We start from the raw sequence: 24626 nt of genomic DNA, 5'->3' as shown, positions 1-24626 counted from the left end.
TGTAACTCGATCACTTGGCCCAACTTCCACTTGCTCCTTGGCCCCTCGTCATGAATGAGGACAACTTCCCCTATCCTGGGCCAAGAGCCATGCACCATTCCTACTCAATGGGTCTCTTAACATTGTTAAATACTCCCTCTTCCATCTCTTCCACAAGTCGTCACACAACTTGGATACATAGAGGAATCTTTTCTCTGTAAACTCTCTCCATCCATAGGTAGGGTCACTGGAGATCTCTTCCCAGTTTACTACTTCTCTTGGGAAAGACTTAAGCTTTCGTCCAAGGAGATTAGGGGCTAAAATTTCCAGCTGATTCAAGTCCCCGGGTGTGTAACTCAATGGTCTGTCATTGATAATTTCTTCAAGCTCCACCAGCACACAGGTCAGTTCCTCAAAACTGAGCAAGGCTTGTCCTATGATTTTTTTTAGGCATGGCTTCAGAAGTCTTTCTCATACAGCACCAAACCATGGTGCTCTCGCTGGAATGAACTTCCAGTTACACTTTATATCTAACAGATGTTCTTTTACCCTGGGATTCTCCGACATGGTCTTAAGGTATTCTGATGCCGTTACAAACGTGGTGGCGTTGGCACTCAACATGAGTGTTGGGAATCCTCTTCTGCTACAGAATTTTCTAAAACTCATGAGGAACGAGTCACAGGACTGGTTATCAACTAGCTCCACATGTATGCCTCTGGTTATCAGGCATGTAAATAAGATGATATAAGCCTTCTCAGGGCTTTGTCCTTTTCCCTTAACCCATGATGTGCTGGTGTAGTCCACACCTGTGGTATGAAAAGGTTGCTTTCATTGCACCCTGAACTCAGGTAATGGAGGAATTATATGGGCTTATACGGTCTCCCCTGCGTTCTACAAATAACACAATGGTGTATTATACGCATTAGTATCATGAGTTCTTTAATAATTACCCTAGTAACATAGCAACTCCTCGGCATTAGTATGGGAAACTTAACAGATTTGGGTAATTGTGTGTGTTGTAGTCTACCCTTACACCTTATTACCCTGTTGTCCAGGTAAAGATTCAACTGGTGTACGAGGGCTAGTTTTGGTTTTCTTACCACCTTCATCAAACTATCGTATTCCTTTTGGAAATATTCCCTTTGTATGATGGCAGTGGTCTTAGTCTTTGCCTCTTGGAGTTCTTCCAAGGTCAATTCACCATGCCTCGTCATACTGGTTGAACTTCTACAATAATTCAGAAATCATAGGATCCATGCTGTGGTCCTATAGACCTTTTTAGCCTTGCTGAATCTTTCCCAATTCAGTAAGTGAGTATTACCATTCAGGTTGTCCCCTACAGTATTGACCAAAATGTTCTCCTCCCTACCCTGCGTAAGTGATCCACCAACCCTTGACCTGTCTATTGGCCAAGAGGAATTTTTTAACCAAGAGGGTCCCTCCCACCAGAAAGAACTATCCGAGATCATTTCTGCCCCTTTTCCCATGTGTCAACCAGTCACTGGGATTACAGTATCATCTGTAGGCACATAGGACAAGACTGCCTCTGGAATTAAAGAATTTATTTCTTGTACTCTATTTTTCACAAACACAGGGAGAACACCTTTCGATACTAGCCAACTTAGAGCGACTTTACTGTCCGACCAAACAAACAGTTCTATGAACTCATCCTTCTCAAAGGATTCTTTAATAAATTAGGCCATTCTTGCTGCTAGCAACAATGCCATCAACTCAAGTTTCGGAACAGTTAATTCTTTTATGGGAGCTACTCTTGCCTTTGCCATCATTAAATGAGAGTTTTCGTTCTTAACTGTATAAGCTACACAACCATATGCTAACTCACTGGCATTGCAGAATATGTGTAAGGAGTCCCCCTTTCCTAGACTAGTATTCCTAGGAAAGAAAATATAAAGAGATTTTTCCAAGTCTTCGGATAACTCAACCCATTGGTTCTGTAATGGGTCTGGGAGTTGTTCATCCCAATCCAGTTGTTGCTTCCACAAATTCTGCAGGTATATCTTTGCCCTAAAACTGCAGTAGAACTTTGAGTAGGTCAGCTGTTCGTGGTCCCGTCCACAAACAATCGTTCAAGCGTAACCCACCTTTCCCTATCTAACCGAACAGTCAAATACTATCCTAATAGGGGTTGTTGCACTGTCCTTTTTAGCACCATGATGTGCCAAGAAATGAAAGTCTTTTGTTTTAAAATATGCCACTCTCTCTATGAATCTCCTATCCTCCTGATCCTAAAGGATTTTCTGGTAGTGTTCTAGATACTGAGTGTCTTTCTGAAACTTGACACACTGGACACATTGTTGTTTTAGTCTGTTCAAAGCCAACCCAAAGTTGGAAGTTAATCTCCTTTTATTTTCTTTCCAAGGCAATGCCACAACGTACTGTTTGTCAATTTCAGAATATGTTATAGTACTCTCAAAGTTCTCTAATACTTTCCATTCCTGTTCCGTTATTTCACTGTAATCAATACCTAAATGATCCAAACTGCATAAACTTTCAAGATCTTCCCTTGGATCCTTTAATTGAGTAGCCCCTTCAGCCATAATTATGTCGTTGTGGCGGAATTCACACCCACAAACAACACAACACGCAACACTCACCCTGATCTTCGGTTGCTGGAGATGGATAAGGTCCACGGTCGCCAATCACAGCACACAACCACAAAACAAGAAAACTTAAACCGACCCTCCACCAACAACGAACAAACAAAAAAGAAGAAGAGACACACGAACCATTAATGTTGGTCCCAAAAAAACAGACGAACTCCCCGTTCACTTTCAAGGTTGGACCTCAACTGCCCAAGACTTCCCCAAAACCGAAAAACTCCCGACAGACCGACAGACAGACAGACAACGCCATAAAACGAACTCCAACAACCGAACCACTCACAACGACAATTACACTCGCTCTCTCTCTCTCTCTCTCTCTCTCTCTCTCTCTCTCTCTCTCTCTCTCTCTCTCTCTCTCTCTCTCACAAAACGTTGGGAAATGCTAAATAAAAACAAATTTCTTCATCCCTCTATATTTCTCCCCCCTTTTTAGCATTTCCCAACCAACACCTTTCACACCTCTTTCAAATCGCCTTACGCAACACCCACGGATGCTCACTAGCAGGTGCTCTAGATCGCGTTCATGGGCACGCAATCATTCTCTCAGACTCGCTCTCTTTCCAGCAACATTCAGATTTACATTTTCTCCTCCATTCTCTCTCAGATTCACGCTATCTTCTTCACTATTACCACTCTCAATTTCATCCACAATCTCATCTATACCCTCTAACTCGTTCCCAAATACCTCCCCAATTCTTCAACTAACCCATCCCATTCGCTCATTGACCTTTCCAATTCTTGCAACGATTCATTCATGCTTTCAATCACTCGTATATTACTGCTATGCTCTCTTACTCTTACACTTTCGCTCACCTCCAACCGTTCACTAACCCTACACGTTCAGTCAACTCAGTTATATCAAACCCGCATATGCTATAAATTTCTATCCATACTATCCCATTCATCCGTATTACACGCTTTATCACTCATTTCCACTTTGGCACTCACACCCTAGCACACAACTTACGACCATTCAGTTTACTTACGTTCTTCCCTTTCTTACGTTTTTACCATACTCTATCAAAACAAATTGCTGATCTTCCATACACAAGCTCTCATGCATACTTGGTTCACCCACATTCGATTTCAACCATTTATACACCCCATTCTCTCTCACATATTCCGTACATCCTTCCATCTCCACGCAATTGGTTGTGATGCGCTCGCATTTCTCTCACACTACCATCTACACATACTTCCCCTACAACATAACTAAGCCCACTGGGACCAACTTCCAACACCTCATACGGACCCTCAAATTTTTCACATCTTTATTTACATTCAACCGCCCTTTCGATTACTTCTTTCCTAACACTTTCTCGCCCACCTTGTAACTTTCAAACCTTTCATGCGCCTTCTTCCATACCTCCCTATCATTCTCAGATAGACCCAATCTCGGTCTCACTATCTTTTCAAAATTTAACACATATTTACACGGAGACATACCAATACCCTTATGTCACGGTGGCGTTGTATACCCACAACGCCGCCCAACGCTTTTATCCCAATCATTATCACATTCACTCATCATAATGTAATATCTCTGTCAACGTTCTCACTGTTCGTTCCGCCAATCCATTCGCACTGGGCATATCACGGCGTAAAGTACACATGTTCTATGCCCCAATCACGCAACATTTGCTCAAACTCCCATCCAACAAATTCAGGCCCATTGTCACTCAACATTCAAATGGCTTGCACACACATTGGCAACATCACTTGACCCACCATTCTCGCTACAGTCTCACTCTTTTTGTTCGAATCGCTACCGCCTCTTGCAAACTTACTCAAATGATCTACCATTACAACCATTCCCACATGTCCTCTAGCAGTCACAGGCAACGACACACAATCAATCACAACCATCTCAAATAACTCTTTCATCTGCAGTCGCAACACAGGTGGATTCGCATGCACACTTTGATATTTACCCTTCTGACAGTCCGCACGTAATCGCTACATCCGCACAAATTTTACTCAATCCAGGCACATACAATCTCTCTCATACATTCCCATAATTTATTTTTCCCAGATGCCCAAAACCTATTATGCACCAATAAACACATACCCACAGCTGCGTCTTCCGAAAATACTGGCACATACACTTCCCATCCCATATTCCTTCCTGATGCAAAAATAAACTATACCTTTACATACAACAAATCTCTTAGCACTTCGCTTATACACTTCTAACTCAGGTGGCAAACTTCCTACTCTTACACCCCCTAACACACACTCTCTTAACATATTTATTTTCATGCACTGATTTTGCATCTGCTTAATTTCCTCTTCACTCAACAAATCATTTTCACTCCTTGCAATATCTACCATACCTACAAAACTAGTTTTAGACACATCCCTCCTTTAACCTTCGTTATTTCCTGCCGCCCTTTCCTAAAATTCCCTCCCGACATCCACACTTATATCATAAAATCAATTCCTAATAAAAAACATGTTGGCATATCATTCTCATCCATGACTACAAAATTATGTATTATTTCAAATCCACCTAACTGAATTTTTAATTGTACCTCCTCCCATACTAACACACTCCCTTGTCCCAAACCATGTATCCTTACACTCGTTGATTTTCTTTTTATATCCCAATCGCACCTTTCCAATTCACTAACTACTGTACTACTCACTAACGACACTTGTGCTCCCCCTGTGTCTACCAAACTACAATATTTATTCTGATCCACCACTACATTCGTTACTAACACCTTTCGCTTCATGCATACACGCTCTCACGGCTACATTCACCGGCTTAGCTTCCTCACAACCATTCTCATGCATTCATCTTCAACAATATCCTCAACCCTACCCCTTATTCCCTCATTTTCCCCACAATCACCTTTCTTAACCAGCCAGCTACAAGTATCCTTTCCACAGTGAACATTTAAAATCACATTCGTACCATTTTCATTCACCCTTCCTTTATACTCCACCGGCCTATTCCATCCAAAGAACAATCGTACTGTAATTTTAAACATTTCAGCCACTACCAACAACACTTTCACTAACTTTTCCTCCTCATCTAATTCCCTTCCTTCCTCGTGCACTCCTCCTTCCGGCATCTCATTCATCACCTTTTCACGTAACTCGTTCATGCTTGCAGGTACTCCAATCAACCCATTTGTTTCAAATTACTCAACCCCCAAACAGACATTCCCACACTCGATTCTCCCCTACATACTGTTGGTTTACCACAAATCCTACAGGTACTTGGTCCGGGTCCCAGTCGCTCCTAACCCTATCATCTTGTTCAGTCCACATTTACATAGCATCTGCAACAATATTCTGTCTACCTTGTACATACTCTACCTTAAAACTAAACTCATTCAAATCCTCTATCGTTCTCATCCAATTCTAGCATTCACACTCTCCTTTTTAACCATATATACTAGCGGTCGATGATCCGTCGTATCACAAAATCTACCCCATACAAAAATACTTTCAACGCTGTCACACAAAACCTTATTGCAGCCAATTCCTTTTCAATCACCGAATATTTCAACTCTGCCTTTCCAAACGCCTTGCTCACATACGCAATTACTCTCAATTGTTCTCCCCCATTCGCCTTCTGCATTTGTACCAAGCATCCTCCCATACTATACTTACTTGCATCCGTATACAGTTCTAGTTTATTCGCATTCTCACTATAGTCCGGGAAAGCCAACGTCACGTCTCTTGCAGCCTCCTCTTTCAAACGCCTTGATCATTCGCTCATCCCATTTCAATCTTACACAATTTCTCTTCCCCGTCCATTCAGTAAGTGGTTTCCGATCCCTGAACAATCTTTTATAAACTTCCTTCCAAACTCAATTAAACCCAAAAATCCTTTCAACTCACGCACGGTCCGGGGACGTGGAAATTCCCTTACCTTATTCAAAACTTATCACTCTTCCTTACACCTCTTCCACTCACCATATGCCCTAGGAATTCCACCTCCCAGCCAACCAAGCACACTTATCAAGTTTTACTTTTATTCCTACTTCTTCCAACCTTTCTAACACTCGTTCAAGCAGTTCCATATTCTCTTCTACAGTCTCACTCACAATCAAAATGTCATCTATAAAAACAGTTACCTTCTTGCGATCAAACCCAGCCAGAACCACATTCATTGCCCTTTGGAAGGCAGCAGGCGCATTAGCCAGTCCAAACTCAATCTTCGAACTGGTAGTGGCAGAACCACTAGAAAAGGCCGTAATATGCTTGCTCCCTCCTCCAGAGGCATCTGGTAATAGCCCCTTACCAGATCTAATTTTGTAAACACTTTCATTCTATTCATCTTGTTACACACAATCAGACACCACATTCATCGGGAATCGCTCTTTTCACAGTTACTTCATTCACCTTCCGATAATCCACACACATTCGCAAACTTCCATCTGGCTTACGTGCATTTAACCTACAATGGGGCTATTCCAGGCGCTCATACTCCTTTCAATCACTCCCACCCTCTCAAGCTCCTCACACTGCTCCTCTATCTCACGATTGATAGACGGAGAAAAATGTCGGGACGCTGATATATGGGGTGTCGTCTTCCAGGACTATTTTAAATTCGGGAAGCTTGATCCCCAAATCTCGTCTCCACGACTCAATGCCCCCGCCTATCCCACAACATTCTCCTCAATCGTTCTCTTACGTTATCACTTACATTTTCATCTACCTTTACTCTTTTCTTCAACTCCTCATACGTCCAATCATTAACTCCTTTCAAATCACCTGTCATCACCTGCCGTACCTTCACGTACCTCTCATCATCCACATTCACCAATGTACGTAATATTCCCACGCAATCTCCCTCACATATTCCTCGGACTCGCTTCTTCCTGACACTTGGCAATGACGTTATATATACCCTCAGATCTCCCATGTTCAAAACCCCATCATATACACACACATTTGCCCTGACTAATTTATTTATGTCTATTCCCTTAACCACATACTCACACCTATCATTGTTGGCTATCCCGAGGCTATCCGGCCATGCCACTTTCACACTCACAACTTCTCCAATCTCATGTGGCACTTTTACCCTCTCTGTCGCAATTACAGGCACTCTCTTCCACAATTTTTGCTCAACCCTACCATCCTTCCCCAAATACAAATCCCCAAGCACATCCCCTTTCATACGTAATTCAATTACATTCATACTAGGACGGACCACCATCCCGCATTTTTTCAAAAACTCACATCCCAATAAAATATCATATTTATCATTCGTACTCTCAGTCACACAAAAATCACTTTCATCCATCACTACACCCCCAATTTCTAACCGTTCACACACTCTTCCAACCACTGCTACCCCTAAATTTCCAATCCCTCTTACTTCCCCCTGACAGTTCCACTTTTATCCACTCACCTCCATCCACCTCACTATCACTACTGCCTTCACCCTCTCCCTTCTTTCCTGCCTTTCCCACTGCCTTACCCTTCTTACCAATTTCCTTTCCCTTTCCCTTCCTTTTTCCTCCCCCTGACTTATCCTTACTTTCCCTCCGTTCCTTCCCTTGCTTTTCATTCCCCTTTTCCTTACCCTGCCTTTCATTCTCTCGTTTCTTACTTCCTATTTCCACATTCCCTCCACCCACCTCTCTTCCATCACTTTCATCACTCACGCTTCCATTCACTTCTTCCTCCTTTTCTTTCTCTCTTGCCCCTTCACACGTTCCAGAGGACCTGCCTCCAACAGCCCCTTCTCCAAAACCACCCTTGAACCTACCTTTCATCATTTCTTCCACACTTTTCATCATTCCCTCCAACTTTTTATCCATCCTCTCTTCCATTCTTTCTTCCATTCTCTCTTCTGACTCTTTCATCTCCCCTTTCATTTCTTCTTTTGCACTTCTTAGCATTCCCTCCACCTCCTCCAACTGACTCCTCAATCTCTCATTCTCACCCCTCAACCACGTATTCTCCTCTCTCAACCTTACCAGTTCCTCTTCCATCCTTCTCTTCAGTCACACTACCAGCCACCAATCTCACTTGCAGCTGCAATACCAGCTGCCCCACGTTGGGCGCCAAATATTATGTGGCGGAATTCACACCCACAAACAACACAACACGCAACACTCACCCTGATCTTCGGTTGCTGGAGATGGATAAGGTCCACGGTCGCCAATCACAGCACACAACCACAAAACAAGAAAACTTAAACCGACCCTCCACCAACAATGAACAAACAAAAAAGAAGAAGAGACACATGAACCATTAATGTTGGTCCTAAAAAAACAGACGAACTCCCCGTTCACTTTCAAGGTTGGACCTCAACTGCCCAAGACTTCCCCAAAACCGAAAAACTCCCGACAGACCGACAGACAGACAGACAACGCCGTAAAACGAACTCCAACAACCGAACCACTCACAACGACAATTACACTCTCTCTCTCTCTCTCTCTCTCTCTCTCTCTCTCTCTCTCTCTCTCTCTCTCTCTCTCTCTCTCTCTCTCTCTCTCTCTCTCTCTCTCTCTCTCTCTCACACACAAAACGTTGGGAAATGCTAAATAAAAACAAATTTCTTCATCCCTCTATATCGTCAGTTTCCACTGCAAGTCTTAGAATTGAAACGTGAATCTCCATGGTGGGAGGAGAACTACATGTTCTGGTAACCCCATAACCAAATATGGTTGGTAGCAATACTAAATTTTCAAATTTCCTAAACCCTGGGTGTAAAATGTTGTACACATTGTCAACCCCTATTAACAATTCAATAGGCGATTGTTTTTCCATGGGTAGATCAAAACCTTTATCAGCCAGGCTGATTTTCATTTTACATAACAACCTTACGTTCTTCTTAACGCCGAATTTCTTTGTACATTCTGGTAGTTCATCGACCACTATACATTCCATATTTATTAATCTACCCCGATGAGGTACAGTGATGTACACCATTTCAAATTCCTTGATTGGTGGAGAAGTTAAGTAACTTCTCGATATGTTTTCAACTCCCTTGCTTTTACAGTGGAGTCCCTCAAGAGCAGATTACTTTATAAATGATCTTTCGCACAATGCAACCCCTTTAACCCATTAGGGTTATAGTGGCTGTAGGCAAGATCGACTTCTTAGTCGTCTTATTTCCCTGTCCGGAGTTCGTCAAAGAGAGTGTTCCAACTTGTACCCCACATACCTTAGATTTATTTGGCTGGTTTCTGTTGCTTATAGCACTATGATGTCTAACAGTGCAACCATTATTACAACCTTGCCTGTCACAGTCGGAACTGAAGTGTTTACTGGATGCACAAATGAAACACAAACCCAGGGTTCTGAGTTGTTCTATCTTTCCTCCTCTGGTTGCATAGGATTTACAATGTGTCCATATGTGGTTACTTCCGCAAAGTGCACATCCTTTAGCCTGGTTTACTTTGGCCTTGTTTGTATTTTCTTTAGGCTTCTTTGATGTTGTTTTTGGTCTCACAGATTGCCGTTGTTCTACTGCGAAAGCAGATACCGTTGTCAATGTATTAGCTTTCGCTGTTTCAGTCTGTGGAAAGGCCCTCAAATTGTGTATTTCTTCTTCAAAATATTTTTTAAAGGTGTCAAATTTCAACCAATCTTCTCCACACCTCCCCTTGATATGAGACCACCTTGACGTGGTGAGGGGGGCTCTTGAACCCCAGGAATTTGTTTCTGGGTTCGAGTCAAAGAGTCTCAAATACCATCATATATTATTTTGGATTAAATTTGTGGAATTTTTCACTTTTAATAAAATTTACTGGACCTGATGAATAGGAAAAGATAATATATCATAGCTGGGAATGGGTTTATATCCGAAGCTAAATAGTGAGAACTGTGGTAGGACCCTCAGCTGCCCGATAATGTTCAGACCTGAAAGTTACCAGATTGGTAGCTCAAAGGCAAACTATTTGTTAGGGCTGGACCACGGATTCCAGGGGGGTCTGGTTCTATGGATAGGACTCTCTGCATTCTATCCGGTTTGCCCATAACATGATTAGGGTGGGGATGATTGTATTCTTGTAATACCCTCAGTCCTAGCAAGTGGGTTTGGCTTACACTTGGCCACTCTAATCATGTTGTGCCATCCCCTTTGGGGTAGGGTAGGGAGCAGACATTTGGGAGTCAGTTCTCACTTGTGCCATTGGTGGAAGAATAAAACTCCTTGAAAAGCTAATGATATCTTTTTAAGGTTTCCAGGTTATTTTTTTTTCTCCCTCAAATCTTTATGCTAAGTGAAAATAAAGATTCAAGTACCCCTGGGCACAGATGACGACCGCTGGAACCTCCTGTAACAACCTTTCTTTGGAAAAAACAAAAAAGAATCCAAATGTAATCGCACTGGAACCTTATGCTCCAGTACACAACAAATCAAAAAGAAGTAAATATCGTCTTGACCCAACCTTCACTCACTTCGACGCCCTCTTTGGGAGTGAAAGTTGGTCAAGGTTTCTAACCATGGAAACAGAACAACAAATCTCAGCCCTAAAGTTGGAAAACTTCTTATTAAAAAGACACTCAACGACAGAAATGTCGTTTAGACAAATAAAATGAAGACTGGCTTATAGAAACCATTAAAAAGACACTCAACGACAGAAATGTTGTTTAGACAAATAAAATGAAGACATGGCGTATAGAAGCCACAACAAAAAAACTAGTCTCAAGACAATCTATCAATAAAAAGTATTGACAATGTAAATATAAAAGTAAAGAAGCATGACACTATGAACAGCATTCAGGGTACTATTGTACTTCCTGAAAATAATGACGAACCGTTTGATAAAAATATGCTGTTGGACTCTCTTAAAATGAGATATACCAAAGTCCAAGATTGTGAGGTATATATAATATCAAGCAAACAGAGTAATAAAGTATTAAGAATTGCAAAAATAAAATTTGAGGGTCAAGATTTACCTCAAAAAATAAGTTTTGGGCCAAAATAGAGAACTGAGACCTTATGTTCCCAAGCCACTACCATGTCAGAATTGTAGTAAATATGGATACACGAAGAAAAACTGTCATACTGAACCTGTAAGTGCTTATTGTGGATCTGACGAACATGCCACACAATGGAAATGTAGTGAGCCAAAATGTGTAAACTGTGGACAGGATCATCATGCAAGGTCCAAGGAGTGTGTGTACTACATATACAATACAGAATTGAAAATGTTACAAGAACAAACAGGGATGTCTATCAAAGAGGCTAAGTTGGAATTAAAAGTGAGAGGAATGCAAGATCCATCTAAGAAACATACTATTAAAATACTCAAGTATAAGCATTTTTACAGGGTTTTTCTTGTGTTTAAACTATCAAAATGGGCAGTTCTAAGTGTTTTTAGAGGGGTTTTAAGTATTCACGGATTTTAGTTATTCGCAGGGGGCGTGTGGTACGCATCCCCGTGAATACGGGGGTTTCACTGTATGGTCTTCTAAGTTACAGAGAGAATCCAATGTAGATCTGTTACACTGTGACCCAAACTGAGTGGGAGTTAAACTTTTATTTTCTCGAATGTGCCATGTTAGTCGAGCATTTACCATTTTCTCTAACAATTTGCATAAGCAGCTTGTTAAAGAAACTGGTCTGTAATTATTCACATTACTGGGATCCTTTCCAGGTTTGGGGATAGGAATTATTATAGCTTTATGCCATTCATCTGGAAATAAATTTTGAAGCCGTAAATGATTATAAAACTCTAATAATTATGACTTTGCCAAAGGTGCTAAGTGGCAGATCATCTCAAAACAAATATTGTCACCTCCAGGAGCAGATTTATTGCTGTTCCAGAGAGCCTGTTCCAACTCTGACATACTAAATTTTCTATTATAATATATATCTTCTAATGTTTCAAAATTTATTGTTATTAATTCTATTTTATTTTTTTTGTGCGGAAGTGTTCATCTAAATTCTTATCTACTTACATTTGCTAAATTTTCTCCCATTATATTACTTATATATATTTCTTTTGGATCAAGTGTTCTTTTCCCATCTTTTAATATGGCATGTCTAGGTGTTTTAACATGGGTACCATTAATTTTCCTGAATTTTTCCCATATTTTTTGTATGGGAGTATTATTAGAGAGATCTGATACATATTTTCTCCATGAAATGATTCTTCCTTGAATTACTTCTCTTTTAAATTTTGCAGATATTTTGTTATATAGAGGTTTTAATGTATCAATTTCTAATAATAATATAGTCAGTTTTTGTAAGGTTCCTTCCAATATCGGTAATGTTTTGGTCACAGTCAACATTGTTGAGCATTCAGCAGGTTGAACTTCCCATCTAAATTGTAATTCATGCTGCATATTTGTGACAGGATTTTTATGAAACAAAACCAGTTGTATATCAAACAAAATACATTTTATTAAACAATGCATCATTTGTGTACATGCTCTCCTCCTAGACCCATTGACTCTTCAGCTGAGCTTCCAAAATACATGAAAGGTGAGACAGTTACTTGCACTGGACTTCCAAATCTAGGTAGCACATATGCAGTACTACTACTGCCAAAAGTATGTAGTGTCTGGGTAATTTGAAGACCACAGAGTGTGGGCTATATGTAAGAGATTTGTTTATATGAAAAGAATGAATTTTGGAAAAACGATTGTTAATTATTGTATACAAATATTATAATTTTTATTTCATCAGTTAAGAGTGATGACCAATGAAGAGTGACTGTCTCTTATGTTTTTATAATGTTGCAGATTACAGAAGCAAACAAGAAATGTATAAGTTATCCTAATGTGTGTTATTGAAAAAAGTACAACCTAATAAATTATTATTGTCCTTAAGGTTGCTTACTAGTAAGTTCCCGTTGCTGGGATTTGTTACGAAAAACTTACTATGGAGGTGGCACAGTTCAGATGGTTGACTCAAGGAAAATGACACTTGTACCACGACCTGTTCTCCATGATAGGTAAGAAGAATATTACTTGGGTGAGATGCTGTTTTTGCAGATGAGTGACTTGGTGATGTCAAGGTGGTTGAATACTAACCTCAATTTAGCATGTAGTACTCTATCAGTACTGTAGAATTTTTGATAATTGGGATTCTTGACAAGTTTGTGGTGATGATTATGGCAACAATCCATGATAATGACTGATGAAATATAGAAAGTATAGTTTTTCTTGGTTATTTCTTACTCAGTAAATTTTGTTCCATGCTTTATTTTTTTTTTAACTTTCCATGAATGTTGGAAAGGTCTTTTAAATTACTATTTAAATGTCATTGGCAATCCCAAATATTTACTTATTCACTGCTCTAACAATTAGATTTTTTTCATTTTTGATTTGATGCATGTTTTAGCTTCACATAAATGCAGCATATCTGGCTTTGTTTTTTATAATGTGTGCTTTCATAATTTCTGTGAGGTACAATATGTTTAAAATTGTAAATTGCACCTTCATTAATGTTCATGGGATGAAGTGCAGTGAAGTGAAGGCCTTTTCTTAAAATTACTGTAGTAAATTTCATAAAGCTAGCTCCTCTTGCTTGAAGAATATCTTTCTTCTAGATAATTTTTAGTGTCAGTTTTAGGATTCCAAAGATTTTGAGGAAGTATACTAGCAAAGATCATAATTGTGCTGATATTTTGCAGTTCATAATTTTGGTAACTGGAAGTTCCCTGGATAAAGATATCCTAAGGTAGGTTTTGATAGGCAGGGCAGAAGAAGACTGACTCTTCAGTGATGGAACCGGTTGTCGGATAATAAGGACTTATGGGGAGAGGGTTCATTGGAGTTTTGTTTAGAAATGCAAGATTTGTACTTATTAGCGTGTTCCATATTGTTGGAAAACTCCTTACTCAAATTACATGAGTCAGGTTACACTTTTTGCATTCTTTTAGTGGAACCGAGATATGTCCCAATATTACTCTTAAACCACCAAAGAATGCATAAAGTTGGGCACAGTGTCTCTGCCTTTAAACATTTTTTCCAGACTTAATGACACATCTGCTTTTTATCAAAAGTCAAAGCATCTCCAGGCTTAGCAGATGTATACCTTGAAGCACTACTCCTGTACACTGTACTCTTTAGCAGATATAAGGGTGGATCTAGGTTAGTTTGTGATACACCCTTTTAATTATTATTGCTATATTTTTGTCATTTTCACCAGGTTTTATGAGTTATCTTTGGTAATTTCACTCAAAAAGTATGTATTTGTTAAGATACTTTATACATGCATTCCAAGCATATGTCACCATTGCCCATTAGACTTCTAGTGTTATTTTTCTCCAGCTAAAAGCCTCGGTTTCCCACTGTGGTCCCTGTTTAATTATTAGATACAGGGATAGGGCTTAGTGGTGTGTATTTTATATAAAAATGGATGTTTGATGATATAAATGATTAAGGGTTGTAAGTGGAGCATTAAGCACACACTTTCTATTAGAACCCTTTACTTTACCTCCATTCCTATTCCCTATCTTCAGTCTTGCTCTCCAGATTTTTTAACTTGCAAGTGCAACTGTGGTGTTTTCTCCCAGTTCCACCTTTAGAGCCTTGCCTTGTACTTCATCTCAATTTTTTTTAATGCCTTAATCTTGCTGTCCAACCACACCCACACCATCTCTTCACTGTGTTAAGTGCTGAATGGCCAAAAGTGCCCCAGAACTTGTCTTGACAGCCTAAATTTCATAAATCATGTAAAGCAGTAAAAAAATCTTAAAAAACTAAATTTTTTCATGCATCTTTGGTCCATTGCTTTCGTGCATCTTTTGATATTAAATTATCTCATACAACCTGGAGTGATGACTTGTCAGTCATTATGTTAAGCCATAAGGCTGCTATTTTATGATCAGTGGAATATAGCGATTGGATATGTGGATCTTCAACAAACCTAGCTTAAATACCTTAGATTCACATCAGTAGATCGGAAGTTTTTGTTTCCAGGCAGATCTGTACAGACTGAAAGTTGTTAGCCACCATTATCTACTCTATTGTCTAGAAGCAATTTGGAATGCTGTAAGTGCAAGAATAAAATGCTTATTCATCACAATTTCCCATTAGGGCCAACTGATGTACTGAAGTTATAAATCTTAAGTATAACCATCCCTCCAGCACAGAATTTCCTCCCCCTAGGATCATGTATAAAATCCAAATGTGAACTCATATTTAAAATCCAAATGTGTATCCATGTGTAATGCTTATGAAAAAGGGATTTTGACAAAGGAAAAATCTATTTCTGAGGGAGGCCCCGTGTCACCCGGTGAAATTCCATACTAACACGAATTTCTAGGTATAAATATTGCTAAGTATACCAGAGAAAAAAGCTTTCAGGAATGCTGGAGCTACTACCCCCCAGATCGAGCGTCTTCTATATCGAAGATGTCGGTATTACCAAGGGTGAGTGAAAGAATCACAACCACAGAGCCATACTCGATAGACATCCCCATGTCAAAACCCCTCAGAAGAGTGGGGAGCCGTACCAGCTCCCACACTCACCCACCCGCCAAGCGGCGACTCCAGCGCCACCTACACTCATTCCAGACTAGCACTACCCCCAGGCTTGGCATGTCCAAGTAGGGGGGGAAACCAGCTCCTGGGAGGGTCACCGGGTGACACGGGGCCTCCCTCAGAAATAGATTTTTCCTTTGTCAAAATCCCTTTTCTGAGCTCGGCCCCTGTGTCACCCGGTGAAATAGTGACAGAGAATCATGCCAAGACTGCAAAGCTACAAAGGAAAACAAAAGGTGATCATGAACAAAAACACACTATGAAAAAATAAATTTAATTATGATATCTCATCAATGCAAAACAGATCAAATTACAGATAAGTACGGGTGGAACACAACACACCCAACAATATAATGGTACAAACAGGCAAATGTAAAACTAAATCTAAGAGCAATGCACAATAAGAGATATACAACATCAAAATGTGAGGTACATGAAGCAAAATAAAAACAGCTCAATTACCTCTAGGCTAAATCTAAATACACAGCACATCAAAACACAATCACCAAGACAAATAATAACAATGGCAATATTATCATCAATTATGAGGAGCAAGGCAGTGAGGCATGATTGATCCAGGAGAACAGGCAGGGAAATAAATGAGGCAGGCGGGCGGGGGGAAAAGGATAAGGGTTAAGGATAATTAAGGTGGGGAAATGACACTCCCCACAGCCACTGTAGAAAATTTCAGGGCTTCGAGTGATTTTAGATAGTGGCGTTTAAACACTAGAGGTGATTTCCATCCCGTATACTTGGTAAGTTCAACAAAATCCATATTATGAAAATAATTGGTAGAGGTAGCTACATGGGATATCATGAACCTTAGGGACTGAATCCGGGTTGGCTTGTTTAATAAAATACAGAATTTGCTATCTTATAGCGTTCAACGAAAGAGTTCCACCTTTTCCCTGATAAAAAGAGGACCCGACTTACACTGTGGAGTTCTTTGTAGGTAAGACTTTAAGGTATAGACTGGACATACGGACTGGTCCTGTGGAAGAGGCACCACCTTCCAGGGGGACCACCTGTCCTGAGGGTCTTCATTTTTAGCTAGGAACCTATGATCAGGGGAAAGGAGGACTTCTCCAGACGGGAGGAAATCAATATGATCATCACCTCTAGCGAGAGCCGATAGCTCTGAAATTCTGGCACCTGAAGCCAAGCTAATCAGAAACAAGGTCTTCCTTAACAGATCCAAATAAGAGCATTGTGAGTTATTAATATCAGAGGCTAATTTCAGAACATCGTTGAGGAACCAGGTAACAGAATGTCAGCGTGTTACCGGCCTCAAACGAGCGCATGCTCTAGGGATGGATGAAAAGTATGAATCTGTAAGGTCAATTTTAAAACCATACAAAAATACTTTCTTTAAGGCTGATTTAGCTGTAGTAATAGTGGCTGGGGCTAGGCCTTTTTCAAACAATGATCTAAAGAAAGTAACCGCTAGGTTAGTAGTCATAGTTTGAGCTTCAGATGCCTTCAAAAAGGATGCTAATTTTTTGACTGGTGAATCATATTGCCTGAGCGTAGAATCCCTCTTATCAGATTCTAGAAACAGAGTGTTAACAGGATCAATGTTTGCTCCCTTTTTGCAGCAAACTTTATAAAGTCCATAAAGCCAGGGCATTCTGAATTTTTAAGGAAGCTGACACAGTCTTGGTTTGTACTACTTGGGTCAGTCTGGGTTTGGGTATCTGATGACACCGCAACTTGAGCTCCTGAAGCAGAGGAACCAGTTGCTCTTCGGCCAGTAGGGAGCTACCAGAGCTAGTTGGCCCTTGAATGACCTGAGTTTGTGCAGTACTTTCAACAACATATTTATTGGGGGAAACAAGTAGATCCTCTCCCAATTGTTCCAATCTATGGTCATCGCGTCCGTGGCGAAGGCATGGGGGTCCAGGTTGGGAGCCACATAACAGGGAAGCTTGTGATTGCTCTCCGTAGTGAACAGATCCACTTGGAGTCCCGGAATCCGGTGGCAAATCCAATTGAACGATTCTCCGTCCAGAGACCACTCCGTCTCCAACGGAGTAGTCCTGGACAGGGAATCCGCCACCACGTTCCGCACCCCTGCTAGGTGGGTGGCTGACAGATGCCAGCCGTGCTTGTTCACCAGTGAGAAGATAGCTATCATCACCTGATTTACGCGACCTGACTTGGAGCCGCCCCTGTTGATGCAATGAACCACCACGGCGCTGTCCAACACCAGCCTGATGTGAATCCGGCCGGCGGGGCGGAGTTTCTTTAGGGTTAGAAACACTGCCATAGCTTCCAAGGTGTTTATATGGAACTGTTGAAATATTGTAGACCATGTCCCTGTACTTTTGTTTTGGTGAGTACCCTCCCCAGCCGCTTAATGAAGCGTCTGTGTGGATTACCAGAGCTGGAGGGGGAAACTGAAGTGGGACTGACTTCGACAGGCCCTTGACTGTGGACCATGGCCGAAGCCTTGTCTTCAAGATCCGCGGAATTGAAGAGACCCTGTCTCTGAGTTTGACATTGGCTCGTCTCCGCCACACTCTGTTTATGTCTTTTAATTTCGCTTTTAAGAGCAGGTCTGTCACTGAAGCGAACTGAAGGGAGCCGAGAATTCTCTCTTGAGACCGGCGGGATGCTGTTTTGTCCTTCAAAAATTTCCTGGTAGCGGCTGCTACCTCCTTCCGCTTGGACGGCGGGAGGGATAGTCTGTACGAGGACAGGTCTCACTGGAGACCCAGCCACTGAAACCGGGACTCTGTTCAACTGAAAACCTAACGATTCCAGGAACTTGATCACTATGGCTGTGGCCTTCCGGCACTCTTGTACTGTTGGAGCCCAGATTATCCAATCGTCCAGGTATGCTGCCAAGGAGATCCCCCGGGACCGAAGCTGCTGAACAACTGTTTCTGCCAGCTTTGTAAAAATCCTGGGGCTATATTGAGTCCGAAAGGCATGACCTTGAAGGAGTAGGCTTGTTTCCCGAGTCTGAAACCCAGGAAGGGAGAGAAGTTCCAGCGCAACCGGGACGTGATAGTAAGCGTCTGAAAGATCGATAGAGGTGGTGACGGCTCCACGCGGCAGTAGAGTCCGTACTTGAGCCGCCGTAAGCATGCGAAACTTGTCGCATTTTATGTAAAGATTTAAACGCGAGAGATCTAGAATCACTCTTTGCTGACTGGAATCTTTCTTTGGGACAGTGAACAGCCTGCCTTGAAATTTGAGGTGCCTTACTTTCTTTATTGCTCTCTTGTTGAGAAGCTCCGTCACAAAGTCCTGTAGGGCTTTGGAGGGGGGTTGGTAAAATCTGGTCAGGGGAGGGGGATCCTTGACCCAGCTCCAACCCAGACCTTTGGACACAATGCTGTGTGCCCAAGGACTGAAGGACCACTGGTCTCTGAACCAGTAAAGGCGACCACCTACCTGACTGGTCTCAGTGGGAGGAAGCAGGTTTGTTTCCTCTACCGCGGCCAGTTTTTCCCCGAGAGGCAGATCCAGCCTTACCTCTGTATGGGGCTCGACCTCTACCCCCCCTTGCGCTCCTATTAAGGCCGTGAAAGACCCCACGGCCCTCATAGGTAGGGTTGTACGCTGGCGAGGAGACGTACGAGGGTGCAGCAAGGGATTGGGCTGGTTGAACCAGCACGTACTGTTGGGGTTGAGCCTTGGAGGTGGAGGGTTGGCCCACCGCCGAGACTGGGACTGCCTGAACTACCGTCTGGTGTTGAGGTCTTCTGTGCCTTCTGAAACGTTTCCCAGACTTAGTCTGGGGGTTGCCAGATTCGGGGGTCTTTCGTTTGAAGGAGGAGATAACCCAACGGGAGCGCAGGCTCTGGTTGGCCCTGGTTGCTTCACTCAGGACACTTGCGACTTTGTCTTCTGGGAAGAGGTTGTCCCCCCAGATAGAACTCTTCATGAGCTTGTTAGGCTCATGACGAATGGTGGCATCTGCAAAGATGAATTTGCGGCAGTCCAACTTTGCCACCATAAAGTCGTACAGGTCTGACTGAAACCCTGCCAACAGGGATTTAGCCAGAACCTGAAACAGAGGCTCCTCTGCACAGGAGACGGCGGTCGCTTCCGTCAAGCACAGCGAGTTTAGGGACCGGCTCAGCCGACACCGTGCCTCAAACTCCGCCTTCAGGAGAGCTTCCGGGAGCTTAGGAAGCTGCTCACTGAACTGAGAAGACGCGCAATCAGCGTCCAATTTACCTACTGTAAATGTGGACGGGGCGTCCTTCCAGAACTCCTCACCTCCTGGGAAGACCAGAGATGTCCAGTCTGTCTCCCTTAGCTGAGGCAAAGGTTTGCCTTCGAAGCATGCCTGAGCAGTTGCCAAAGCAACTTTGTTCAGGCAGGGAGTGGGCAACTTATCACCCAAAGAAAACATGGTATAGTTGCCCTTGAAGGGGGTCAACTTGGTGTTGTCTGCCCGCCACTCAGAGAGAGTGCGCAAGAGAGCAGATTGCGCTTGGTCCCTAGGGAAGATCACCGTCTCCTTCGGGACCTTGTCTGAGCGTATCCAGGCTTCCTCCATCAGCCTAACGAAGCCTGGATAGGGGGGCAAGAGATCAGGTGGGAAGAACTCCAGTTCCTCCAGACGCCTAGTACCAAGACCCTCAATGGTCAAGGTGTCCTCGTGCCGGATAGCACGAAGAGCAAAACGCCACGGGTTCCCTACATCGAAAGGAGGGAGGTCAGCAGTGTCCGGGATCTCGTACTGCGGACCGGCCCCGCCGGAGCGAGCCATATCTGCCAGCAGAGTCTCCTGACTTTGAAGCCTTTCCGTAATCTTGGAAAGCTTAGCCTCAACCTCTGTAGAGATTCTCTCCAGCAACATCCCTGCGAACGCCTCAGGGTCAAAGGCAGGCTGGCGAGAGGGCTGGGCTTGGCCACCCTCTTACTCGCTCCTTTGCCCGAGGTACTCGGTTTGCTCCCGGAGGCCACAGGTTCAGCTGACAACCTTGGCCTTCAACGGGGGGAAGGGAGATGGCTTACGGGAAGACGAGGACTTGTAGCCCTTCGCCTTCCACGACGTCTTCAACTTCAGCTTGGGGACAGCAGATGGAGCCCTGTCCTTCAAGATAGAAGACTTGCCAAAACCTGAAAAAGAAGATACAGAGGAAGATGGGGAATCAAAAAGGGCGCCCGCCCCCGCTGCCTCACTTACCTCACTACCTACCCCCTGGTCCGGCTCCGTGTTCATCGGCTCCAGGTCCAAATCTAAGGCGGCGACGTCCTCCGAAACCTCCGCGTACAGGGGGTCCTCTTGAGGTGGCTGGGTCGCGGCCCGGATCTGCTCGATGATGGGCGTGGCCAGATCCGCGGGTACGGCCGCAGCGAGCCGGGCGCCGGGGTAAAGCAGGTCCCTCAACCTCTCGTCGAGGACGTAAGGCTTCCCCGACGGCACGCTCCTCCTGAACCCAGCCACCCAGGCGCGGAGAGACTCTAGGGCCTCCTTCTTGGAGGACTCAAGCGCTTTGTTGGCCAAATCGCTTGAGCCTCAGACTGTCACTCGATGGGCGGCCTGAGCGGCCGGCTGATGAAGAGTTAGAGGAATGTATTTCTGGTGATAGAAATTCATTTCTCGCTATAATGTGGTTCGGATTCCACAATAAGCTGTAGGTCCCGTTGCTAAGTAACCAATTGGTTCTTAGCCACGTAAAATAAGTCTAATCCTTCGGGCCAGCCCTAGGAGAGCTGTTAATCAGCTCAGTGGTCTGGTAAAACTAAGGTATACTTACTTACTCTTGGAGGACTCGTCAGCTTGAAAGAGAGTAGGGAATCAGGGCTAGCATATTGTAACATAAAAGAGCCATGACATACAATATGACCACATATCAGACTGAAACTAACGTGAAGAACAAAAGTCAATAGCTTACCGACTTGTCCTGGATGCTTCCGCACAGAGCGAAGCAAACCTCACACCCGTCAGGATGCCAGACGATAAGGTCATCAAGCCGGACCGCACAGCCAGCATGAGTCCGGCACACCACATGCCCGTAAGGTTGATGGAGGGTGGCGGTGCATCCTGGCTCCTCACAACGCACAGTCTGTAACTGTGAAAAGTACATGAACCTACCACTCTTAAGAAACTTAAACTAAGCAGGCGCAGGTATTTTCAAACCATGCTACCGGAGTACTCCGGCGGAAAGAAAACCCCCGTCAGAGACGGGCCTACCCAAACAAGTAACTTAAATATAGTGGTAAGCAAGAAGCTCTCCGACCACCGGAATACTCCGGTAAACGATAGAGCTGAGTCAACAGGGCCTTACCACAAGGGATGCCGGGAATAAAATGGCAGGACCCAAGGGTAGGATCACCGGACTCTGATAATAGAAACAACATTACAGGTAGTCCCAAACAACAAGGAACACAGGAAGAATCTGATAACCACATATGTACATGGTACCTACCGTACCATCATATCTCTAAGTATGACTAGCCTACATATACATTTTATATTATCCAAAAAATGTGCATGTAATTTTTAAGCATATGAAATCTTATCATGCTTGAACTCCTTGATTAATACTTACTTTTATTACTGTATTTAACATTTTTATTGTAATTCAAACCATCTGTCTGGTCTGTTTACATTTTCTTATCCGCCATTTGCATTGCCAATCGGCTACATAATGACGTATTATTTACTTTTGTTTATTTATAGGTTTGAATTAAATACATACCGTATTTGAGTATAAGATGCACTTTTTAACAAAAAAAAAATGGCCTAAAAATCCTGTTCCTATGTACATAATGTAGGCTCAAAATTTAAGAATTTTGGCCGAAATTATACGTGAAATCACGTAGATGTTGTAGCAATTATAATTATTTATCATTATCACACTTACCATCACCGCAATTACTACTGCTAGTATTATAATCAATATCTACGTTGTTATTATCGATATTTTCATTAAAATGTTAATATCATTATCGCGTCTACAGCAGGATGGTATTCCACATTTATAGATATAAACAGTACGTGTGCTGCCACCTATTGATTATCTCGAAGCTTTACGAATAACAAGGCTTCGTTCAGTTGGTAGTTGGCAATTCCTGCTAACATTCTCTTTACGCATAACAACATGGCTTGATCAATTGGTGGTTGACAATTCCTGCTACCATTCTCTTTAGGCATAATAACAAGGCCTCAACTCGTGCTAGCATTCTCTTTTAAGAATAATAACATGGCTTTGTTCAATTGCTCACGAGACTCGAGTCACATAGGAAACATTTTTATTTATTGAATTTTACCCCTTGATTGCATACTTTTATAATATATAATGGATATATATAACATATATTACTGTAGGTAACATCTTTATTAATGTTTTTGTTGATTCTGGCCAAGAAACAATGTTTACAAATGAATGTGTTGCAAACCTATGAGGTAGCTTTCAGCAGAGACAAACAATCAGTAAATGGCTGATTGTATAATACATATTTTGATAAATATAAATATGGTAAAATAACTTCTTTATTAATGTTTTTGTTGATGATGTTGGTAAAAACAATATGCATATGATAACCTAATACTACAGTTTTTACTTACCAAAATCATATGAGCATAGGCTAGAAACCTTATTTTTTTCCCTCAGTGTCCTGCTGAAATTGAAAGGTCCTATGCAGACATGCGTAATAAGCCATCAAATACGGTAATTTGTTATTACATTTATTTGCAAAAAATAGAAATACAAAATACATTACAAAAATATGAATCTTTTACCATTTTTCAAGAACAAACACACAATGCTGCAAAGCCATCTCTCGGATATGACTGCCGATCCTAGGAGAAATATTATATATTATTATATTGTCGTAGCCCTCCGGGTTAACGGGTTAACAATACAAAAATTCCACACTGAGCCAATAGTAGGGTTAGCCAGCTGGTAACACCCCCTGCTCGATCCTAGGAGAGTGGGTTAACGAGACACTGAGCCAAGCAAAAAGCCATCCTTGCCCTGGGAGGGAGGAGCGAATCCTCCACCAGGAAAGCCCCACAACTCGGAGTGAACGCCAGCTGACGTCACCCGCACGAGAAGATGACAAAGAGCTTGACCTAGGGTAGGTGGGGCCGGTGGGGGGGAGGAAAGGGTTGGAGGGGTAGGGATGGGAGTAGGCCAGACCAAGTGAAAACAGGAGACTGGGGAAGATTTCTTCACCCGCTCGACTGCAGACACACACCACGCCAAGTAAATTAATACCAGCAGTGGAAGGTCATAGCCTACTCCGAATAAGGGGACGGAAGGGATAGCGACCTAAGGCCTCAACGCGCTCGGCCCGCACCTAGGCGTAGCCTAGGCTAACACCCGCACCTAGGTGTAGCTTAGGCTAACAGGAGGGAATAAGGGAAGGGAGGAATGAGGAAACAACGGGGAGAGAAATTCCCGTGCTGAAAACCAACCAGAGCCGAACGAAAGGGGGGGATGCTATAATAGCACAGAGGAGACACACCCACAGAAAAAGCCTCTACCCCTCCGTTAAGAAGGGGGACAATGGGGTCTCACTCTACAACCCAAACAACGGCCAGTGGAAGGAACAACAACAGAAACTCTCTCTACCTGCTGATCCCCTCCTCACACCTAACCTAACTCAGGGTGAAAGGGAGAGCGGGAGGCCAAAGGAAGC

General features: G+C 42.7%; 1 protein-coding gene across 4 annotated transcripts in view; it reads left to right on the top strand.

Annotated features, from left to right (window-relative positions):
* Nucleotides 1-24626, top strand: part of LOC136840588 (molybdenum cofactor sulfurase-like) — a 165468-nt gene that overhangs the window by 101017 nt on the left and 39825 nt on the right. For 2 of the 4 annotated variants that reach the window (XR_010853660.1, XR_010853661.1), the window contains exon 5: nt 13269-13480. Coding sequence is in view for 2 of the 4 variants with exons in the window: in XM_067107242.1 (XP_066963343.1) it covers nt 13357-13480 (124 nt within the window). In the remaining 2 variants the exon portion in view is untranslated. The remainder of the gene's footprint in view (nt 1-13268; nt 13481-24626) is intronic. The other 2 variants (XM_067107242.1, XM_067107243.1) reach the window with 1 other exon arrangement.

This window comes from Macrobrachium rosenbergii, chromosome 8, assembly GCF_040412425.1.
Source record: "Macrobrachium rosenbergii isolate ZJJX-2024 chromosome 8, ASM4041242v1, whole genome shotgun sequence".
Lineage (NCBI taxonomy): Eukaryota > Metazoa > Arthropoda > Malacostraca > Decapoda > Palaemonidae > Macrobrachium > Macrobrachium rosenbergii.
Note: the sequence above shows the minus strand (reverse complement) of the source record. Positions and strands in the feature narration are given on the sequence as shown.